At 29.2% G+C, this 21,902-nt stretch overlaps 2 protein-coding genes across 5 annotated transcripts in view; one reads left to right on the forward strand and one right to left on the reverse strand.

Annotated features, from left to right (window-relative positions):
- Positions 1-21,902, forward strand: part of LOC143195091 (synaptotagmin-15) — a 345,027-nt gene that overhangs the window by 307,396 nt on the left and 15,729 nt on the right. The gene's annotated exons all lie outside the window — the stretch shown is intronic.
- LOC143195071 (aldehyde dehydrogenase, dimeric NADP-preferring) overlaps positions 1-21,902 on the reverse strand; it is a 44,380-nt gene that overhangs the window by 9,997 nt on the left and 12,481 nt on the right. The window contains exons 2-5 of one of the 3 annotated variants that reach the window (XM_076401945.1): positions 21,775-21,853; positions 8,937-9,007; positions 7,452-7,673; positions 217-437 (exon numbers count right to left, since the gene is read on the reverse strand). In XM_076401945.1, the coding sequence (XP_076258060.1) occupies positions 217-437; positions 7,452-7,673; positions 8,937-8,965 (472 nt within the window). In that variant the 5' untranslated portion in view covers positions 8,966-9,007; positions 21,775-21,853. Of the gene's footprint in view, positions 1-216; positions 438-7,451; positions 7,674-8,936; positions 9,008-18,798; positions 18,956-21,774; positions 21,854-21,902 lie in introns of those variants that run through there. The other 2 variants (XM_076401928.1, XM_076401937.1) reach the window with 2 other exon arrangements.

Raw genomic sequence — 21,902 nt, forward strand, 5'->3', positions numbered from 1 at the left:
CAATTCAAAATATATTCAAATTTTTTAATCTCAAAATCGCTCTGCTGGCAGAGCCGACAGAAAGCTTTAGATATCCTAATAGAATATGTCATTGGTTGTTAACTTAATGATTCTAAAGCTTCAATCAACGTAACAAACGATCGACGCGATACAAACCGAAAATCTTTTGCGCATTTGTTTATCTGTTTCAATTTATTAGTGAATAGAGGAACTTACCTAAAACTGGACCTAAGGTAAGCAGAAAGGGATAATTCCACGCTCCAATAACCAAGACCACACCGAGGGGATCCGAGTAAATCCTTAACTTATCCAGTATGTTTATCAGTGGCTTTTCGGGTTTTTCTGGACGCATCCAGTCTTTAAGGTGTTTTATGAAATGATCTATTTCGGCAATCAGGAGATCTATTTCGAGCATATAAGTTTCATGTGGTGGTTTCCTGAAAAATAGTTGAAACGCCTGTTTTTAAATCTCTCGTGATTATAGAATCTCTAAAAAGCCATTAAATTTATGTTAGAGCATCAAATGAAGTTCCCGGGTTATTTAATTAAGAATACATTAGAATAAAAGACATTATTATCAGTTGAAAACTTCTCCAATATTCACATATCATTTATAACATTATACCCTTAAACTGCAATTATTTCCTAACACTCTTATTACGTAGTAACCATTATAGTTAATTAATTGTTTAATTACAATGAAAACAATTACAAATAAGGCTTGTAAAATAGGTATAATATGATATTTAGTAATCAAAATATCGCAAAATTATGACAATTCTCAAGAAAGGGTACCTTCAAAATGTTTGAAAAGAAAGAATAAAAATACTGGCTCTATAACAGAAATAGAAGGTCTTTCAGTAATTTTTACTTATAAAGAGCAATCTTATTCTAAGAATTAAATTCATTAATTGTGATATAATGAAGCCTGGCTATAGCGCCTTGAAATATACTAGTCCATAGAATGGCTCTATATAAATACTCTTGATATGAACTGGAGTCTTTCATTTACTCAATCGAAAGTCATTCCTCAAGCAGAATCAGCTAAATACCTTGGAATCCATCTTGACGGTAGATTAAATTGGAAGCATCACGTTAGACAAAAAGCAAAACACATTAGAACCAAAATAAAATTATACTAGTTATTCGAAAGATAATCTCAACTTGATCAAAAATCAAAGAGGTTGATCTATAATACAATTATAAAGTCAATTTAGACCTATGGGGTGCAAATATGGGGTTGCACTAAAAATTTAAATCAACTAGTCATACAACGCTGTCAAAACAAGGTTCTTCGATTGATTACCAATGCCTATCGCTATGTAACCAATGCAGAACTGCACAATGACCTGAAAATCAAATGGATTTGCGAAGTTATCCAAGATTTCGCCTTGAAACACGAAAGAAGATTATTAAATCATACTAACGTGGAAGCAATACAACTGCTGGACAGCGCGCAGGATGTCAGGAGATTGAAGCGAACAAAACTATACGAACTTATATAAAGTGTATACATTTAGTGTAAACTATAGCTATAAGTTAATAATGAATAAATAATTATAATATTATAATTGAGGAATACATACTGATTTATTTTCTCGCACTCGTCTTGCTTATTAATTAATCCAAGTACATAGGAAAAGTAGTAATAAATTAATTGTAAATTAAGATTGTACTAAGCATATCTAACAAAGATCAAAAGATCAAAAGAAAAATCAAAAGTTATTGACATTTTAAAAATTCCATTCTAGAAAGTCATTTTCCTTATTTTTTATAGTTAGATTCCATATGCATTAATTGTAAAACATATAGACATTCAACTTTATTGTCAAGAACTAATTTATTTGAAGAAAGATAATGTTAAGATTAACTTGGCGTCTGACCACCATTTGTTCCAATATCTGCACAACTCTCTTAATGAGGAAAGATGGCTCCAAGAGATATTCGTTAAAATCGTTTGGTTCAGTTTCTCTCCCAAATACCTAGTTCTACGATGCCATATGGTTTTGCCATAAAAAATGTAAGAGCTCATCGATAGACAAGGCATATATGTCTCTAATTGGAGTTGAAATTATTAGTGAAATTAATATGAATACATTTTGTTATTGTTGAGTTCGCTACTTCATATTAAGGCTCATTTTGCTTCAATTATGTTTGAAGTAATGTAATGAGGAAAGATGGCTTCAAGAGATTTTCGTTAAAATCGCTTGATCCAGTTTCTCTCCCAAATATCTGTAGTCCTACGATACCATATGGTTTTGCCATAAAAAATGTAAGAGCCCAGCGATAGACATGGCATATTTATCTCGGATTATAGTTGAAATTAATAGTGAAATTTATATGAATACATTTTGTTATTGTTGAGTTCGCTACTACATATTAAGACTCATTTTGCTTCAGTTTTGTTTAAACATGTCAATAGAATACTCTTTGCTATAAACAAATTAGTACAACACTTTAATTATTAAATTAGATAATTAGTTGTATTTCAGATGTTGTTAATGTTATATTTACGAAGATGCCTGAAGAACTGAGATATAAAAGCCAATAAATAATAATTTTATCTGATGAAAACACCGTGTGTCATCGTAAAATAAACAATGGGAGCTCATTTATTTGAACCCATAAATATATGATAGTTATATTCAATTGAATTACTCAACAAGCACTTTAAAATATTTGCAGATGAAGGTTCAACAATATTTTTAAAGAGATATGGATATGGAAATTGAAAAAATTATAGTACTATATCAATTTTCAGTAATATTCAACATATTAGGTGCTTGCGTGTATTTTGATCAGAGATAACTGTTGGTGAAAATCGGAAGTATCAATGTTAAAAACTGTTAAACATCCTAATTTGAGTCTTTAGTTCGATACCTTTGACATTTACCTACAAAAATAACAGTTTTACATTTAATATTATTAAACTATTCAATTTATACAGACGGTAATATTGGAATGTTCTAATCAAGATTTTCAACACTCAATGCTCCTGTCGTCAATAAAAAAGACACAAACAATATGTACACTTAAGGTATATTTTTAGAAAAAGAGAGATTTTATATAAAGTATTTCTAATCCATGGATATATTTCACAAGAAAGTGAAACATATATTTGTTTCTTTTAAAGTCAAATTTTTACCAACGAGAGTTTATCTGGGCTGGACCTACAGTTTAACTTGGGCTCCGAGCCACGGTCCTCGGCATTAAGCCTACCAACTGGCGAGTGACCAACTTTAAAATCAACCCAGAAGACATCCTGTCTTACGCAGCCTGGTTAGGGGCGTGGCTGGAATCATTTTCCTTGTCGGAGTTTACATTCTTGCCTAAGGACATTAACTTACTGTCATTTAAGACCATGCCCCAACAGTATTCGAACCCGCGACTATCGTAACAGTAACAGGACCGTGCTGTCGCCTTTACCAAGCCGGTATATAGACATGATATATTAGATTTAAAAAAAAAGCAAGAGATGTATTTGTCAAAAGAAAGAGAAAATAGACAGAGTATATTTTATTATTTTTTTTTTGAAACTGCGATAATGGACAGTGTCAGACAGGGACAAATCATATTTTAATAGCTTAAATTATTTTTTCTAATGTATATTAATATATCGGTCTCATCGCATCAAGAATAATAAAAAGCATTAGTATTAAACATATTTTAAGTGTTTTATTAACTCATTCTTAATAGTTGAAGCCAATATAATTACTAAACGCTAACATAATACTTAGTTGAAATTGATTTACTTCGAATTACCATGTAAATATGATGGAAAATCATTTTTGTTGTCCCTTCGTTACTACCAGACATGTGTACCGATGTCAGTTTATATTTTATTCAGCTAAGTGTCCTGAATAATTCAGTAGGTGGTTGAACTCGAGGGTTACCCTCAAGGATATACCCTTAATTAAATATAATTTTTTGGCAAAGGCTGAAAAAAAGTTGATCAAATTGTTCATAGAAGACATAGGTATATATGAATCAATGTTGTTAAATTACGTGGGATTAATGTCAACAAGTTTATTCATGCAAAGACTATGTGGCAACTATATCTTTTTAGTATTATTTTAAGTAAATGTACAAAAATTAAGGCCTCAGTTTGATCGATATATCGATTACAAACAATTATTGACTACTATTTATTGACTGTTTCATTCGACTATTTTCAATCGTGACTGGTTCATTCGAGTGTTTTATTTGTTGTTACTTTCTGTCGCTACTACTTTTTTCGACTAGTATTATACTGACAGATTTTTGACGTTCTGGCTCTGCTGTTCTAGCCTTAAGAATAACGTATCGAATCTATGCCTAAATGTAAATATGAGGTTTTAGGTTCTGTTTCTGATATGATAACAAGACTGTGGGACAAAAGCAAAGGGTAACAAGAATAACATAATGACTAATAATAGTATTTATGTTACCTTATGTTACAATTATATTAAATAATGTTCATTTGATTTACTTTTTAGATTTTCTAAATCTTTCGATGTTTGCTTAAGCCTTTTGAATGTCAAAACTTTATTTATTGAAGTTTCAACGAATAATTTCAAAATATTCATGATTAACGATAAATAAAATTATTAATTTATTTAAAAAAGATACGGTAGTTAAATAATTGAGTGATTTTTACTAGTATATATGTAATATTAGATTGATTGTATTATGTTATACTACTGAATTACAATAAATATATTTGGAGATAATATATTTTTTATGTCATTCGAAATGAAACTGTTCTTTGCAACATAATAGAATCGCATAATTCCCTTATATATTCCCGCCTTTCCTTTTTCTTTCCCATATATACATATATATATATATATATATATATATATATATATATATATATATATATATATATATATATATATCATTGAGAAATAATAATAATGCATACAATAAATGTAATATATCGATCAAGTTCTGACTGAATTTAATAACAATCACTAATTTTCTAACATGAATCATTTTGGCAATAAACTAGGTAACCATTAATTTTATCCTCGATGTATATATCATTACCAAAAAAAAATAGCTCAATAGAAGTTATACAATAAAATTACAAACTAATAATAATTGTGTCGTTGATGTTCAATTATAAATAATAAATATATCTACAGCAAAACAGTAATTATTCATTCAACAGTTTGTTTGCATAATGACTTCGTATTTATGGTCATGGCAGTTTTATTGATTTTTTACTTGATGACATCTTATTAAATTATTCATTAGACTGCTATTAGAAACTTTTACAATGTTAATATTAGTATTTACCATTAAATAAATTTTGCTTAATGATTTTAAAACTAATATAAAAGGAGTTAATTATTTTTCTGTTATATGCCGAGTTTAGTTTTACCTACAAGGATTTATGGAACTGGACCTGTTGCTTAATGTGTGCTCTGAACTATGATACTTGGCATAAAGTCTACCAACTGGCGAATAACCATCTAAGCTTAAAACTTCCCTGAAAGCATCTGCTCTTATATAGCCTGGTTACTGGCGTGACTGGGATGATTTTCCTTGTTGAATTTTGTACTATTTGCTCTTATATGATTACGAACATAAATTTAAAATCGCACTCCAGCAGTACTCGAACTCGCGGCTATTGTAGTAGTAGCAGACAGTACTGCTACCTTGACTACCGCGAACCAAGCCGGCGAAGCTATAGTCGTATTCATTAATTCATATTTTGATATATTTTTGGCACAAAAATTAAAAATTATATTTCTTATTCACTTTATCTAAATTTATCATGATATAGCTGCTCATACACTATCCCATAAAGGAATGATAGGAACCCTTCGATGTTTAACAGCTCTATAAAACATTTTAAAGCCATTATAACCAAACATAATAAATAAGATTTAAATACATTAGACCGGATATTGAATCCAAAATACCTTGTATAAAATATTTTTAACAAAAAATTTGAACCGACTTCAAAAAATAAATAAGGAGCTCACTAAAAAATAAAAAATAATTAAAAATCGTTGTAATAACTAAATAAAAATAAACAAAAACCTTATTTCACATATCTACTACACGTATTTTATTTTCTACTATATACACACAATTTAGCTTAATACCTACCTAAACCTAGTTATCTATTTACGATATTATTTTAACTACTACCAGCCGATCACTTTGAAGTTGATGCCGAGCAACAAATTAGATTTAGACAAAATTATATTATTATTTTTGTATTGTTTAGGCTCTGAAGAAATAGTATTCTCTTCAACTAAGATATCTGAAACCAAACACTGAGATAATTTAACTCAAATGATGTTCAATTTATTGACTGAAGTAGTAGAAACGATTCTAGAAATTAGAGTCAATAACAATTTGTAACTTCATCAACCATCAGTAAATAAATATGTAAAGAATTTAAATTTGACGAGAGAAATATATGATATAATAGTAGATATCTACAGTTATAATATCTAGAAGGGTTTAGCGCATAAATGAGATTATAATTGAAGACAAAAATCTTAAAACAAGTACACCCTGAAGATGTATTTCCTACATTAAAAGTAACAATCAGGTCTATCTATTACTTATTTCAGCTAATTATTATCAGTCTTACGGAAATATTGAAAATATATTAGAACTGAACTAGCTCTGAAAGGCACTCGATCTTCTTATAGTAGTGTCCATTTTTACTATTAAAGAATAACATAAATTTACAGGTATCACTAGATGAAACTAAATGATATAAAATAATTTTCTAATTTAAATCACATGGTATATTTAGTTAAAAGCATTTAATTTAAAAATTAAAACAATATCTAATAAAATATTTACGAATAATTGCTATTAGTTTTATTTTAATACCTAATCACATAAAAACACTATTGAAGTAAAAATCGAAACAATTTTACTGAAAAGTTTCATACATTTTCTATAAAATAACATATTATTTTTGTGATTAAGAGATTCTCAGAAGACCATTGTGGTGATTTTTACCATTATTACAATTAAAAAAACTAATAAAGGCATAGTATCAAACTAACCAAAGTATTTCTCTAAAGCCCGAATTTACTTTAAATACATTATCGATCATTTTTGTTAGTAAATATGATTTTCACTCAAGGCACTAACATTTATGTATAAGCTAAATAGTATCCGCTGAAATTGATGAAATGAAAAAAAATATAAGGTACCAAATGTTATTAAGAAATAAACATCAGCTTCATCCAAGCTTCCCAAAATAAAAATTCTATCGAATTTAGAATTGAATTCAAGTCTTCCCTGAAAAACTATTAAACCGTACCGAAATAACTAGTTTTTTCTTCAAAATCTTCAAAAGATTCTTCAGAGTTGAAGACATTTAATCAACATGCAAGTTTTTTATCGTAAACAAATCCAATTTTTTTTAATATATTTAAGGCAAGATTAAGTGATAAATGAAGACCAAAAATGTGTTAAAAAATAAAGCAACTTACTTAAAATCCGCTAGCAAAGCCTCACAAATTTCAACTTCGTTCTCTGTCAAAAACTTTTGCATTTGTCGCAACTGATGCACTCGAAATTCATAGGATTTAGTTTTGCCGGTATTGAAAGACCTTCGAGCCATGGCCACCATCTGTTCGGCTGTGTGTTTTTCCGGTGCTGATTCGATATCGATGACTGCGATATGCTTGATGCCATTTTCTCCGTTTCTGACCCTAAAATGGTTTCCGTTTAAATCATAATGAATCCGTCAATTTCATACAGATCTTACTACATTACGATAACATTATATATTAACAAAGGACATGACCATAGATAGAGTCTTTGTAGACATGATTTAAAATAATAATGAATGTCTTCTTGGCATGAAAATATCTGTACAAAAAACTGACATTCGTTGACATATTTTTAATTAATATTGCTTGTACTTCTAGGATAATATATTCAATTTCAAATTTGTTTATATAGTACTATTTGTGGTACAACTACAGTAACTGGACGCTCTGCTTTAAGATATTTCAAGGGATTTGTAAAATAATATACACCCAATAATAACCATAAAATAATATTCATGTTGGGAACACTGCTTCCGTATATATAATACGACGCATATACATTGCTCATTTTACATGTCAAGTTTGTTAGATTATATACTATAGGCCTTACTCTGCTACTGTTAAAACAAGTGATCAGTGAAATGTGTTATCCCTCAGGCTCCGAAAGAGGGCAAATAGTTCGTTCTTAACGAAAGCTATTGTGATGAAAAGAGCTGAATAGTTTAACATTTCACAAAAAACAGTATCTGTGGTAATGACCGTATACACAAAACATAGTAAAACAACATCGGCGAAGAGGAATAGTGAGCGAAACCCAAAGTTAACTGACAGAAACCGACGCTCATTAAAAAGAATTGTGACCAGTAACAAACACTATTTCGAACATGTGAAACAGTACGTTCACTTGAGAAAAACCACTTAGATAAAAGGCTACGATGGTAACTCCACAAAGCTAAAACTCATGGAAGAGCTGCGTTTGCAAAGCCCTTTCTAACGAAAGTCAACGCTATACTGCGAAAGAAGCGGTGCAACAATCATAACTAAACTTGCTACTTGCACCTGTCAAGTATGGTGGAGGCTCCGTTATGATTTGGCCAAATTATTGCGAATAAATAGCTCAGTATTCTCAATGATCCTCATTCCTCATTATAATTAGGATATTGCTGCCAATCACAGCGATATTCCAAGATGATAATGCGCCCATGTATACAGTTACGAATCCAGTTCTTGAAAAGTTGCAGCTGTTTTAAAAGCACATGCCGACCTTATTGATCTGTAAATATTGAGTATATCTCAGGTGTTCATATTATTCTAGTCATCCCCTGTAAATGCCACCTTGTACTAAATTTTAAAAAACTGCAGTAAAAAATATTAATTTCTGGTACAATATTACTTTCTCTTCTAATTATCTTCTCTACTTACCGTGGTAATATATATTCGCCGTCCGTCATTCTCTATAAATTATGGCACTTTGTCTTCAAGGTTCTCAAAATCTGAAAAATAGTATAAAATGTTTAATTAAATTGAATTAATCACAAAATGGATACGTTGAAACTTGAATAAAAAATGAATAAACTTAAATATACATCGAAATTTAATGTGAATCAGTTCCTCTATATTTCATGATATAATAATAGATAACCTCTTTTAACCTACAAAATTTACTGATAACCGTCTAGTTTATTGCTCGTACATTAAAAACTTAAAATTTTTAACGCTACTAAATCGGTTAAAATAAATATGAAGTAATTTTACTCAGATACCACATGATCCAAAATAATAAAACATCCGACCTAATTGACAAATAACCTACACATAAAATATGTAACCGAAGCTGCGACAGAGTTGCATAATAATTAAGGATATATCATGAGTCTCATTCGAACTATAAATCTTGCGATTATTTGAATCACATATCTGCGGTGAAAATGAAACTATTACAATTGATTAAAAAGGGTATATTTATATACACAGTATGTTGAAGCTAGACCGATATATAAATTGCTTGCCAGATGCGTTAAAGTGAATCTTCTACCGATAATTTTATATTTATAAACGAAACAAAAGATAGCTTCCTATAAATCCTATTAAATTTAAATGCTAGTTTCATTACTTGTAATACAATCAACATAGCTGAATGTATGTGGAGTTTCTTTAATACAACTTTCCGGATAAGGAATAGTTTAGTCCCGTTCCAAAATGTTGCCTCTTCGTGAATAAAACTATAAACTTCACACACCTGTTCACCCAACGTGACCATTACATTTGACCCATATTAACATTTCTGAAAATAACTTCATGTAAAAATTTCAATGTACATTGTGGAACACTAAAAATGTGGGTATCCTTTAAATATGCATCAGCTTCGCCCAATACATAGTATTATTGTGGAAAATTACAAAATCAATGTATTAAAACATTATCTAAATTAGTTGTGATAGCCTGCTGTAAAATATTAATTTATAATGAACAGGAATATCCAAATTGGTAGGAAATGGAAAAATATTTCAAAATGACTAAAATGCCACTAAAATTTGTTATTATTTAAATTAAAAATAACAAAACATATTTTTAGTTTAATTAATTTTCATATAATCTCGATATTACACATTTATATATTTGTACTCAAATATATATATAAGACACGTTCTTAAACTGGTAACTGTATGGTTGGCACTAATGGTTAATGGGATGGATGGTACTAATGATTTTTCTTTAAAATTATATTATCTTCTTGAAGATATAATATAAACATATGGAAAATATTTGACAAAAAGTCAACGAGAATAAATTAAAAATCAATTGATTAATTAATTTATTAAGTAAAAAATTAACCCGATTATTATAAAATATGTAAGGTTGACATATCTTGACGTGTGTATTGATGATGTGTTATACAACGCAACACATATCTCAGAATTCTGGAGTATTTTTACCATATGGCAGTTCGAAATTTGCTTACTTTTGGCAAGGTTAAGGAAATACCCATAGGAAACCCAAATACTTAGATACTATATTTATGGACTTAGATACTTAGATATTTACATAGATGCTTATTGGTTTACTACTCATTACATTACTTTATGGTGAAGTGATATCATATTTCGCAAATATTCTTTGTTCTGGTGGTTTTTTTGTCGGTTGTTATGCAGATAACTAGTTAAAACTTAAATTAATATAAATATAAAAGACAATTTGTAATTAAATTTTAAATCTTCTTATAAATTACAACTCGAACCAATTAAACTACCAAAGGCAGAAAATAATCAATCAAGAATATTGCTCCCGAAAATTATTTTGCTAGTTCTTAGTTTTCCTTAGGTTGAAACATGGTTGAACATATTTGTACAGTATATTTGGGGACCTAGATTATAATAACGAGACGCCAGATAAACTCGCTAAAACCTGATAAATTCTCCAACCGAATGTCAACTAAAGCATCATGGTTAAAACAATACTATTTATTCTTAAAATTGTAAATTATTTTTTATTCTAATTACAAGTCCATCATAAGACTGAAGATATGTCAATAATATAGCCTTTAACTGTCAGTGACTCTGCACCTTAATCATATCTTTGTTCATCTATTGAAAATAATAGATATAGAAAATATATATCATGTTGACTGCCAGTAATTCTTTGATATATGACCAGTACAAATCCATATATAACAGAGGCGAATGGCAGATTCAGTGCTTTTGTTGTAATATCAAAATATGAGTGATAACTGATATTATTTGTTTTTGTTTGTTATAATAGTGCTTAATTTCTAGCCAAAATGGGATCAAGTCATCATTATATTTTAACGATAAATACCCTTACAAAAACGTTCTTTGAAATTAATTATGTCAAACATTGAATTACAGAACTAAAACTGGTATAATAACATAACCACTAATTGTAGCCCATTCGCCATATTTATCAGACCTTGCACCTTCTGATCACTATTAGTTTCAGTCGATTCATATCCTAACTCACCAGCATTTAACTTCATACAAAGGAATTAAAATTATGCCAATCTGCAATTTACTTAAAGACAACGGATCTTTTCTGTGAAAAATTAGGGAAGTTTTAGACAACAATGAACAATATTTCTAAGATATAGATTTTCTTGAATAATGCTTCAAAGTTTAAAACATCCTTCATTAAAAATTATTTTTAAAAAATCGTTCAAAACTTAGTTCTAAACGTTATAAAATAAATTGACTTTTATGCTATTTTGTTAATATCAAAAGTGCGCTTACTAAAACCGTTTGAAGTCAATGTTAGTTTAATGTCAGTCAATGAAATATGACGTAATTTTGAGATGACCTATGAAGGTTAACATATTCAAAATATCGTGTAATGTTTTTATGACAGATATCATCTATAGGTGAGATGAAGAATTTTTCAAGTTTTATGATTAAACAAACAAAATAACATATGAACGAATTTTGCCTCGGTCTTTATAACTTTTTCAGTGACATTGATCTAGATATTTAACTATATATAATCTACCAGACACTTTATGCAGCATTTTGCATGACCTTTTAATTTCACTAATCTGTGGCATTATTATATAACAAATAAACATAAATATTATTCTAATATGTACTTCTGTTTTATTACAAATACTTTCTCGGTTTATTCGTAAATATATCGAAAATCAGTTGTGTTGTTCAAATATTAATTTATGTAAAAACTCAATAACCCTGATTAAGTCTAAAACGGTCAATAAATTGCCGATTTTACTCGACCTTACCACAGAATAATTTAGTTAAATGCAAGGTTGAATTTAGAATAAACTTTTACCATTCTATAGATTATCGAACAAAATATATAATGTTTGGTGACGGACGTCGCGGTTTATTTATTTTCTCTAAGTGCAAAACAGCCAAATTATTTTGATAGACGATTTACATTTATATACAGTACGAGTCATACATGGAAAATGTTTGAAACAACATAAATACACATTTATATTGTTTGTTTTGTTGAGATTTCCTTACAGATCAGCTGTGTAAAATAATAAATAATAAATATATTCTAAATATAATGTTAATGGCCCAAATAACTATTGATATTGTTTTCGTCCTGTCACTTTAACTAATGCGGCTACCAAGCCGGCTACTAATATGTTTACTTGCTGTCATAAATTAAAGAAACTGAAAGTAATTGCATATTCTCATATAGTTGAATATTGGACTTGTCTATAATTCTTGGCCACTGAAAAAAAAAATTAATATAGATAATATTCGAATTTTTACGAAAATTCAAAATAATGAAAGATTAGCCTTAAAAAGTATATATTTTTTCTAAATATTTTAAAGCGTAGTGATATTTTTGATGGAATTTTAAATTATCTAAAGTAACATACATAAAGTAGCAAAAATATCGAAAAATATCGGCAAAAAAATATCGATATATCGGGCAAGAAAATATCGATATTTTTTTCAGAAATGTGCTAATGTACTATGTCTGGTGGATATGCTGGTATGGCAGCCTTTAAAACTCTTACAACTTGTGTCAGATAGATGTCATGAAAGAAGATGTTATTTTAATGCTATTCATCGTATTTTTAAAAAGAATAAATTGTTCAATTTGTTCATTAAACATCGGTAAACATATACGGCAACAGTTTTATTTTATCTTAGTTGCTTGTAATACTCAGTACGCAGTTTGCTAGTTTCACCACGAGTATAGCAAGACTGATCCATCATTGTTGTACTTTAAGATGATCGCTGTCTTAAAATTAAGTGGAGCTGAATGTGCACATGCGCCAAATCCGGAGATATTTGTGGAGTAATATATCCTGATGTTAAATGATATTTTGTTCGACAAAGCAGGACTGAACCTTTCTAACTATGTATGGACGCATTATCAATTTGTCATTACAATAGTCATAGTTGTTACTATTCATTATTCATTATTGAGGATGTAGAGATATTCATTTGCTGTAATCTGGCCAGTGATGTGAATGAGAGAAACAGCTGAAAATCATTGTACTGTCGCCAGAGTTATAGCACACTCTCCCCATGCTTGATTGTAGATAGCGGACAGGCTTTCCCAGGCTAGTGTTAGCTTCCATTTTAAAGAGTTTTATAATCGCAGCCCCTCTCATGAATGTCAGCTTTGTGGAGCTTCCACCATACTATTTTTTTTAATACAGTACTATTCTAGTGAATGTGAGATTCCGCGAGATAAAACAAGATATACTATATTGCCTGGGGTTCTATATATTGTATAAGACAAAAATTATATTTTTTCTCGAGTTTTTGTTTTATATCAACATACATTTTAATAGCTCAATAAAACAGTTATTTAATTTTTTTATGATTTGCATAGCTAATTTATATATATGAATTTCATAAAACAATAGACGATATATGCATCCCTTGAACCTATATATATTTAACCTTCTTAGTAATATTATTATTATATCACTGTCATTAATGAATCACCAAGATTTCTGGCCAAAAAACTGAATCAAGTCAATTGAACAAGCCTTTTTAAACCAACTTTTTTGTCATTAAACAGTTTCGTAATCATTGTTTTGTTTTAAACAATAAATTTCTCAATTTTAACAGCTCAATTTCTACAATTTGCAGCAGAGATTCACAAAATCAGAAGTCAGTCCTTTAAATTTTTCCTTATTCGTAAGTCCTAGCATTTTGTTAATAGTTCAAAACTCTTCCATATGTACTTCCACAGATATTAAAAAAATCATCTGCGAATGCTCGGCAAAATCATCTTTAACATCGAAATGTATCGAACAAAAACAAACAAACTAATTCTATAAACACCAAACCTTGAATATTTCCATTTTCGAAAATATAATTCCCTAATCATAGCGAAAATAAAATTCTGAAATATTAATTTTAAAAGCACACAGACTTCTGACCGCCAACAAGCATCTCTATAATTTTATCTGAATTATTATATAAATTGTCCGATTTCAGATGCGAGTCCTTCAAGTCATCTATTAGGAAAAACCGAAATTATTTCCCTCAACCTTATATATACAGAATAGATAGACAAAAATGAAGATTGATAGTTATTTTAGCTATTTTCTTGAAGACATATTATTGGTAGGATATATTATATGTCTACAGTTATATTGATTTTAAAAAAGATATGAAAGAGAAAAATACTAAAACACCAAAATATATATAATACCAGAAAATATTGCATAACTTTTAAGCATTCCCGGAAAATTGCATGGAAACCGTTGTGAGATCACGGAACACCTAACAAAACAAATTGCAATTTTGTTAATAATTAATTCACCTTTAAACCGAATATGTTTTTCCTTTTGCTGTTATTATAATTTATGATTCTTATTATGAACAATTTCTTATTAATGTGTTTTATAGCTGCGGCTTTAATAATTCATATTAAAAAAAATTGTTAATAGAATAGCATAGCTCTGTTTCAGCCATAATTTTCTTTGATGTATACTCAGGTCAACATGCAACTAATCTATAGTAGTAGATTATTGATAAATCATATTAATAATGTAGAAATATATAGTACATTTGATTCTATAATGTCTTCACTACGTATTTTATTATATGGAAAAATTTTGATTATTACTAATTTTCTTCGAAGTCCAAGGTTAAAGTTATTAAGCTGTTATGATGCAACAAACTTGTTTTTATTCAGACATAAGACTTTTAATACGTACTGGTTATTTTTTATCGAAAACAACAAAAACCAGTTAATAAGTATGAAAAACAACTTGTTAATAATTTATCTATTAATATTTCCCTATTTATGACTACTAAATATAACAAGGTAAAATATCAATTAAATAATTAGTTTTTCATAATTATAATTTCACATTAAACAATATTTTATAATTATTCTACTTGCCAGATATTTTTATATTTTTTCAATTATATATATATATATATATATATATATATATATATATATATGTTGCTTTAAAATGTTGAAACCACAGTATTCATCTGTTGAAATCTATGAAGCATGGTTGCCATAGGCTTCAATCAATATTCAATGACTTCAGCCGTTATATAAATTCAGACATTTTCAAAGCACTGAAAAAACTGTTTATTAACACTTAGACAAAATGACTCATACTGCAAAGTGAATCCTATCAGTAAGGCTTCATTAAGTATGGGTCATGAAATTGGTTACAGATGTACCCAAGGCGATTAATACACAGTAACGTCACCTATTGTAAATCCTTTAAAATTATGATATACGTCTGATAATATTTTTTAGAAATTCGAAATATATATTTAAAACATTTTAAACGTTGAAACCATAGTATTCATCTGTTGAAATTTATGAAGCATGGTTGCCACAGGCTTCAATCAACATTCAATGACTTCAGCCGCTATATACATTCAGACGTTTTCAAAGCACTGAAAAAAAATTATTGACACTTAAACAAAGTGACACACACTCTAAAGTGGTCTCGTTAAAATCACGTAGCTCATAACTGAAAACACCAAAAACACAGCGTTAGCTCTTTATCATGAATATTCGTTTATTCCCAATGAACTTGATGCAAAACAAACTTCACAATGTTCTACATTTTGGGTTATCATAGCGGATCCACTTTTCCTTCCCACGCGATAACTCTATTGAAACCGTATTTCGCTGATTATAATTTTGGTTCAGCGAGATATCCAATTCAGTATATTCAACTGGTACTACTATATTTTCATTCATCCTCCCCATATACCTCATACAGCAATCGATCTCAGCTGTATATTTATTCAAATTAAGAGAAACAAATATAATATGAATAATAAATATAATTGTTGACACAAAGGGTGATGATTCAATTGTCTATGATTAAATCACAACGAAATTATGTCAGTCAAATTATAAAAAAATATGTGGTTCCGAATATAGTTACAAAATCATCCGATGCTCAATATATCAAAACTTCTTTCTATATCTTTATCTTTATTTCTATATCTTATAAACACTTCTGAATCTCTCTAATTATCTGAAGATTTACACATATTATTAGGTGCTAACATGTATTTTGGTCAGTGATATATGTTAGTGATGATGGAAAATACCAATAGAAATGATTGTTAAATAACCTCTTCTAGCTGTTATCACGGTGGCGTTGACATTTCTATAATTAAAATAAAATTTTCTTATTTGGCATTATTATATTATCGGCAACCAAAGGCCAGAATATTTTAAAGTTTATAGTGATGTTACTCTATCATATTCTAATAGTCGGCTTTGGTTGTAATGATTTATGAACTACGATTTTGACATCAATGACAAAGAACGATCTAGAAGACCAAAAAAGTTGAATGCCCAGCTCAAATCCTTAAAGAACTTTGAAACTGTTTCAACATCGCAGTTTGCATTGCTTGTCAGACAAAAAATTAAGAGATTTCTGTAGCACATTTATACTTTTACTTGATCTACTGCAATAATCTCAAAGCGCAACAATGATGGATGAGTCTTACTGTGCACGTGGTAAAATCAGCAGACTGTATGATATTACAAGCAACCAAAATGAAAGAAAAATGTTACTATAGATGTTTACTGATATCAATTGAACAAATTGTACGTATAATTCGACGTATTGTTTTCAAAAGTACGATTAATAGCTATACGCAGAACTAGAGTCATCCTATTGCACGACAATATTCAGATACGCGTAGTAAGAGTTATAAAGGCTGCCATATTAGTATATTTACCAGACATAGCACGTTCTGATTATCACTTGTTCTAATCGGTGTACTATAATTCGGCTGGCATAATTATTAAATGTATCGAATAGACTGATGCCATAGCAACATCATTTCATATATTATCACAAAGATGGAATATATTTTGTATTGTATATACATATATATATATATATATATATATATATATATATATATATATATATATATATATATATATATATATATATATATATATATATATATATATAGTATACCAATTTTCCTCAATAAAAGTTTCACAGTAAAAATGATCAGACTACAAACCAGCCAAAGAATACTTCACACCTAAAAAAGTAATTTCAACGTGCACTGAAAATATAACCCAATCTAAACTGATCCATATTCCTTCATTTATTTTTTTAAATTATTTATCCAACGAATGTATTGTACCAATTTTTCTCAATTAAACTTTTAAGAAGTAGTAATTAGCATACGAGCAAGTACTCAAGCAAAAAATTGCACCTAGCAAAGTAATTTCAATCATTATACAACTATATAAGTGCTTGTAGAAAATAAATATTGTAGAAGATCAAGTCATTATGTTCTAGAACACTCAAGATAAAAACGACCTTCATACAAAAAAAAAATTATAACCAGAATGTTTACAATATTTTTGAGCATTAATTAAAATTAATATGTTCTGAGAGCTGTAGCGAATATCTGGAACCCTATATTAAGTTATTAAACTATGCAGTATGGGAGTAAATTTATACAACCTATAATTTAACAATTTTCATATTTTTCCTTGTTTTTCTGACAAAGTCCAAGGTTAAGGTTATTTGATGCTGTGATATAGCAAACTCGTTTTTTCAAAAACTGAATAATAAACAACAGGTTAAACAGACACCGTCGACACAACACAACTACCAAAGGCTGTTTTGTTTATTTTTTTATTTTTCCGTTTTCAATATAGTCTAAACATAATATAAAGCAGTTTTTGAAATTATTTATAAAATAGTGTGACAATTCATAAACTCAACTGGCTGAAACTTTGAATAGTGGCGAACCCTTATTACGTTATAGAGGAAATGACAGAAAAAGAATTCGACAGCCCGTTTGAAGATCGGACAAAATATTAGTATAAATGCATTTTATCCAAGGAGAATTACACTGACGAGGAAATAAATTAGAAAATATAGATAGTCCAATCCAACAACTTCAAAAGTCTATCGTAATAAATATCATGAAATGTTTAGAGATGATAAAACATCCGTTAATTTTAATAAATTTAAAATTTTATAAACAAAATTAATACCTTCATTAAATAATCAAATTTTTCATAATTCATTTCTTCTTTAAATTCGTTCATTAAATATAATTATTAATTAAAAATATTTGAAATTTTATGAACAAATGAAAAATTAAAATAATGTACTCCTTTATTTTGCAACACAACAACAATAAAGCTTTTTACGTGCAATATCGTAATAAATCTACATTAAAAAATATATAAACTAAACTAAACTATCCCATATTTCTCAATTTAATTATATTTTATTTTTTACCCAAAGTACCGAATTTTTACCATAAAAATCAACCATTCTCAGAAATTAGAAAAAAAATTATACACCTACCTTTATTTTATTTATACAAACAAAAACAAGTTTTAAAATAGCACTAGACAATGACCGGCTGGCCAACGTACGAATGATGCTTACACGCAGACTAACAATCACACACTAAGAACCAAACTCAAGAATTAACTAAATTTACTCTATTCTCTTATCAGCCGTCACGAAACGGTCAGCCAATTAAATTGTATTAAATGTATCGCTTTTCCACGAGTGGCTCGATCATTTTTATATTTCGACGCGAGTTTTGTATTGGTCGCGTCACCAAAGCACCCTAGATCTCTTTAAGTTTGACCTTTTAACATTTTTACCTATTCTGGTGAAAGTCAAGGGTAAAGTGATTTAACACTAATTTATGTTGATAAGAATTGTCCTTCTTAATGGAATAATGGTCTAGATTATTTAAAAAAACAGACTAATTTTTTATTGTTAAGCAAAAGTTTACAAAATTGTATGAGAGCTATTACAAAAAATTAACACTAATTAGCATTTTATTGATATAATTTATAAATACCTACAAATTTGTAATAAATTTAATATTTTTCATCTCGTTTTGTTTTTCAATTTCTTTAATACTATTAATCTCATTTACAGAAACTATCTGACAATATCGGGCTGCTTCTAAGATTATCTTTTTTAAACGGTTTCAAAAAAGGAGGAGGTTCTATGTTCGGCTGTATATATATATTTTATTATATGTTCGTCGATTTCTCCGTCAATCATAGACCGATTTTCAAAAATATTTTTTTATTCGAAAGAGTGCACTACCGAGGTGGTCCCATTGAGCCAAGTTGGGATCAGTTGGGAGGACAGAGGGAAATCGAGGGAAACCTCAAATTTCAAAGGCAAGGTACAAAGTTTTCACATATTTTATTGTCTAAAATAATCATATATTTGGGTATAATGTAATTGCTGAACTGATGCGACGGAAAATTGGAAGTATTCAGTGTAAAAGCCATTGAGTTTGCTTTTTAAGCTTTACCCATTTCATATGGAAAGGCATAGTGGGTAGAGCGTTCAGCTCACATGCTTAAGTCGCGGGTTCGATTCCCGACGGGGGCAACAACTCTAGTTTATTCTAGTTCAAAATAATAATATAAATTTGTGACATATACACAAAATTAAATTATGAACAAAACAAATCTAGTTTGTTACCACGCTTTTTACAAAAAGTCGGACACTAATACTCCAGTTGTATTGGTTTATTTTTACAAAACACATACATATTAACTGCTGCACACTGTTTAGGATTCTTTATGTAACAATATATCTTTCAATTTATTCAGTGCTTTTTGTACATTCATAGTAAAACCTTAGGGCCATGGATATCCTGCTTATCGATATGGAAATTTTTTTCGGAATAATCCATGGCTTTTGGTACCTTTGCAAGTTTGGCAACGAAACCACGATATTGAAGCTGTTTGAACTAGTATTTTTAGTCAATTCGTGTGGTATCCGCTTCTTTTTCTTTCAGACTTTTTCTATCACTTGTAAAGGTCTGACAAAAGTTGATTCATGAATGGCTAATCTGTTTGAATGTTCTTGAGTTTCATCCGAACTTTCGTTCATTAAGTTTTTCAATATATGTTTCAAACTTTTTGAGTCTTCTAGATCGTTATATAACATTGACATAAAAATTACCTTAAAAGTGGCGATTTAACTCCCTCAAAAGAAAATTGACATCTGAAATATAACACGGCAGCATGACTGATAAGTTTCTAAAAGAATTTGATGGGCTTCAGCAACAGATTTCTTTCCAGGAAGCGTGAATAACTCAATAATACCAAAAAGAAAATTATTATTTTATATAAAGAACTGATGCAGGTATCCAATTTAACATTTAAGTTATTTAACAATTGTTCATATTGATACTTCGCATTTCTTACCAATAGTTGTCAATGACCAAAATACATGCAAGCACCTAATAGCACTACTACTCTTTGAAATGTAAACAACCTTGTATAAACCTCACATGTCGTTTTGTAAGTTTCAAATAACACATGGGTTGAAAAGTCTTACGTATGTGGTCTTAAAGTATGGGGTTACCACAGATGGTGCTAATTTTATTGCACTCGCCACTTTTTCAGTTAGTACTAACCTTCAAAAGAAATTGTGTTAAGAGTGCCACAACTTCTATAATTTTCAAAACAATAGATCAAAAACAATTTCGTGTTCTATCTTTACACTGCTTCTTGATGCGAAAATATAGCATTCAAGGGAAGCAACGGCTTGAATAGTTTTATATGGACTAAGCTTCATCAGAAACAACAATAAAACGTTAGTTTGCTGACCAGAAATGTAGAGACAGCGATCAAACAGAACGCAGTGGACGTCTAAATGAGGCGATAACACATCCACAAAATCGTTTTGAATAATCGAAAACTGAAGTTGCGTGAGTTACCTATCATCGTAAAGATATCAAAATAACGTGTTGGTTTTATATTGCATGAATTTTGACAATGAGAAAGCTCTGTTCAAAGTAAGTTCCATGTTTGTACATTGTTACCAAAAATAAAAACGTGTTGGTGATTCTGAGCAGTGTTTGGCCATATTTAAACTCAACAAATCGGAATTCCTGCATCGATATGTGATAACGAATGAAACATTGATCCATAACTTCACTCTGGAATCAAAACGATCGTCATCTGAGTGGAGAGCAACTGGTGACAGAACATGTCCTATTTTGAAGCAAAAGATAAATCATTATACAAAAGTCGTATTCAAATTTTAGAGCGGCTCTGGAATAATTGTGTGGCTCTTGATGGAGATTACGTTGATGAATAAAGCCAACTTTGAACAAAAACAAACGCGTTTTCTTAGTTTTAAAATAGAAAATTATTAAAAATATATATTCGAGGATTAAATATTAAGCAATCTCAGTATTGTATTACTTTTCCAAGCTTCTATATAATAATTATATGCTTATATATAATAAACTTCAGCATATTTCCGACTATTAATAACAAAATTAATATTTACCCATTTACTTTTTCATTATCCCCGCTAGTAAACTTCATTACAAGACTGGTTTTTACAAAGTTATTCAACAACATATGGTCTAACCAATATTCACAAATTAATAAAAACTTTAAAACAATAATATTGTC

The sequence above is a fragment of the Rhynchophorus ferrugineus genome, unplaced genomic scaffold (genome assembly GCF_030347505.1).
Source record: "Rhynchophorus ferrugineus isolate W39M unplaced genomic scaffold, kcgeb_rfMv2 rfM1, whole genome shotgun sequence".
Classification (NCBI taxonomy): Eukaryota; Metazoa; Arthropoda; class Insecta; order Coleoptera; family Curculionidae; genus Rhynchophorus; species Rhynchophorus ferrugineus.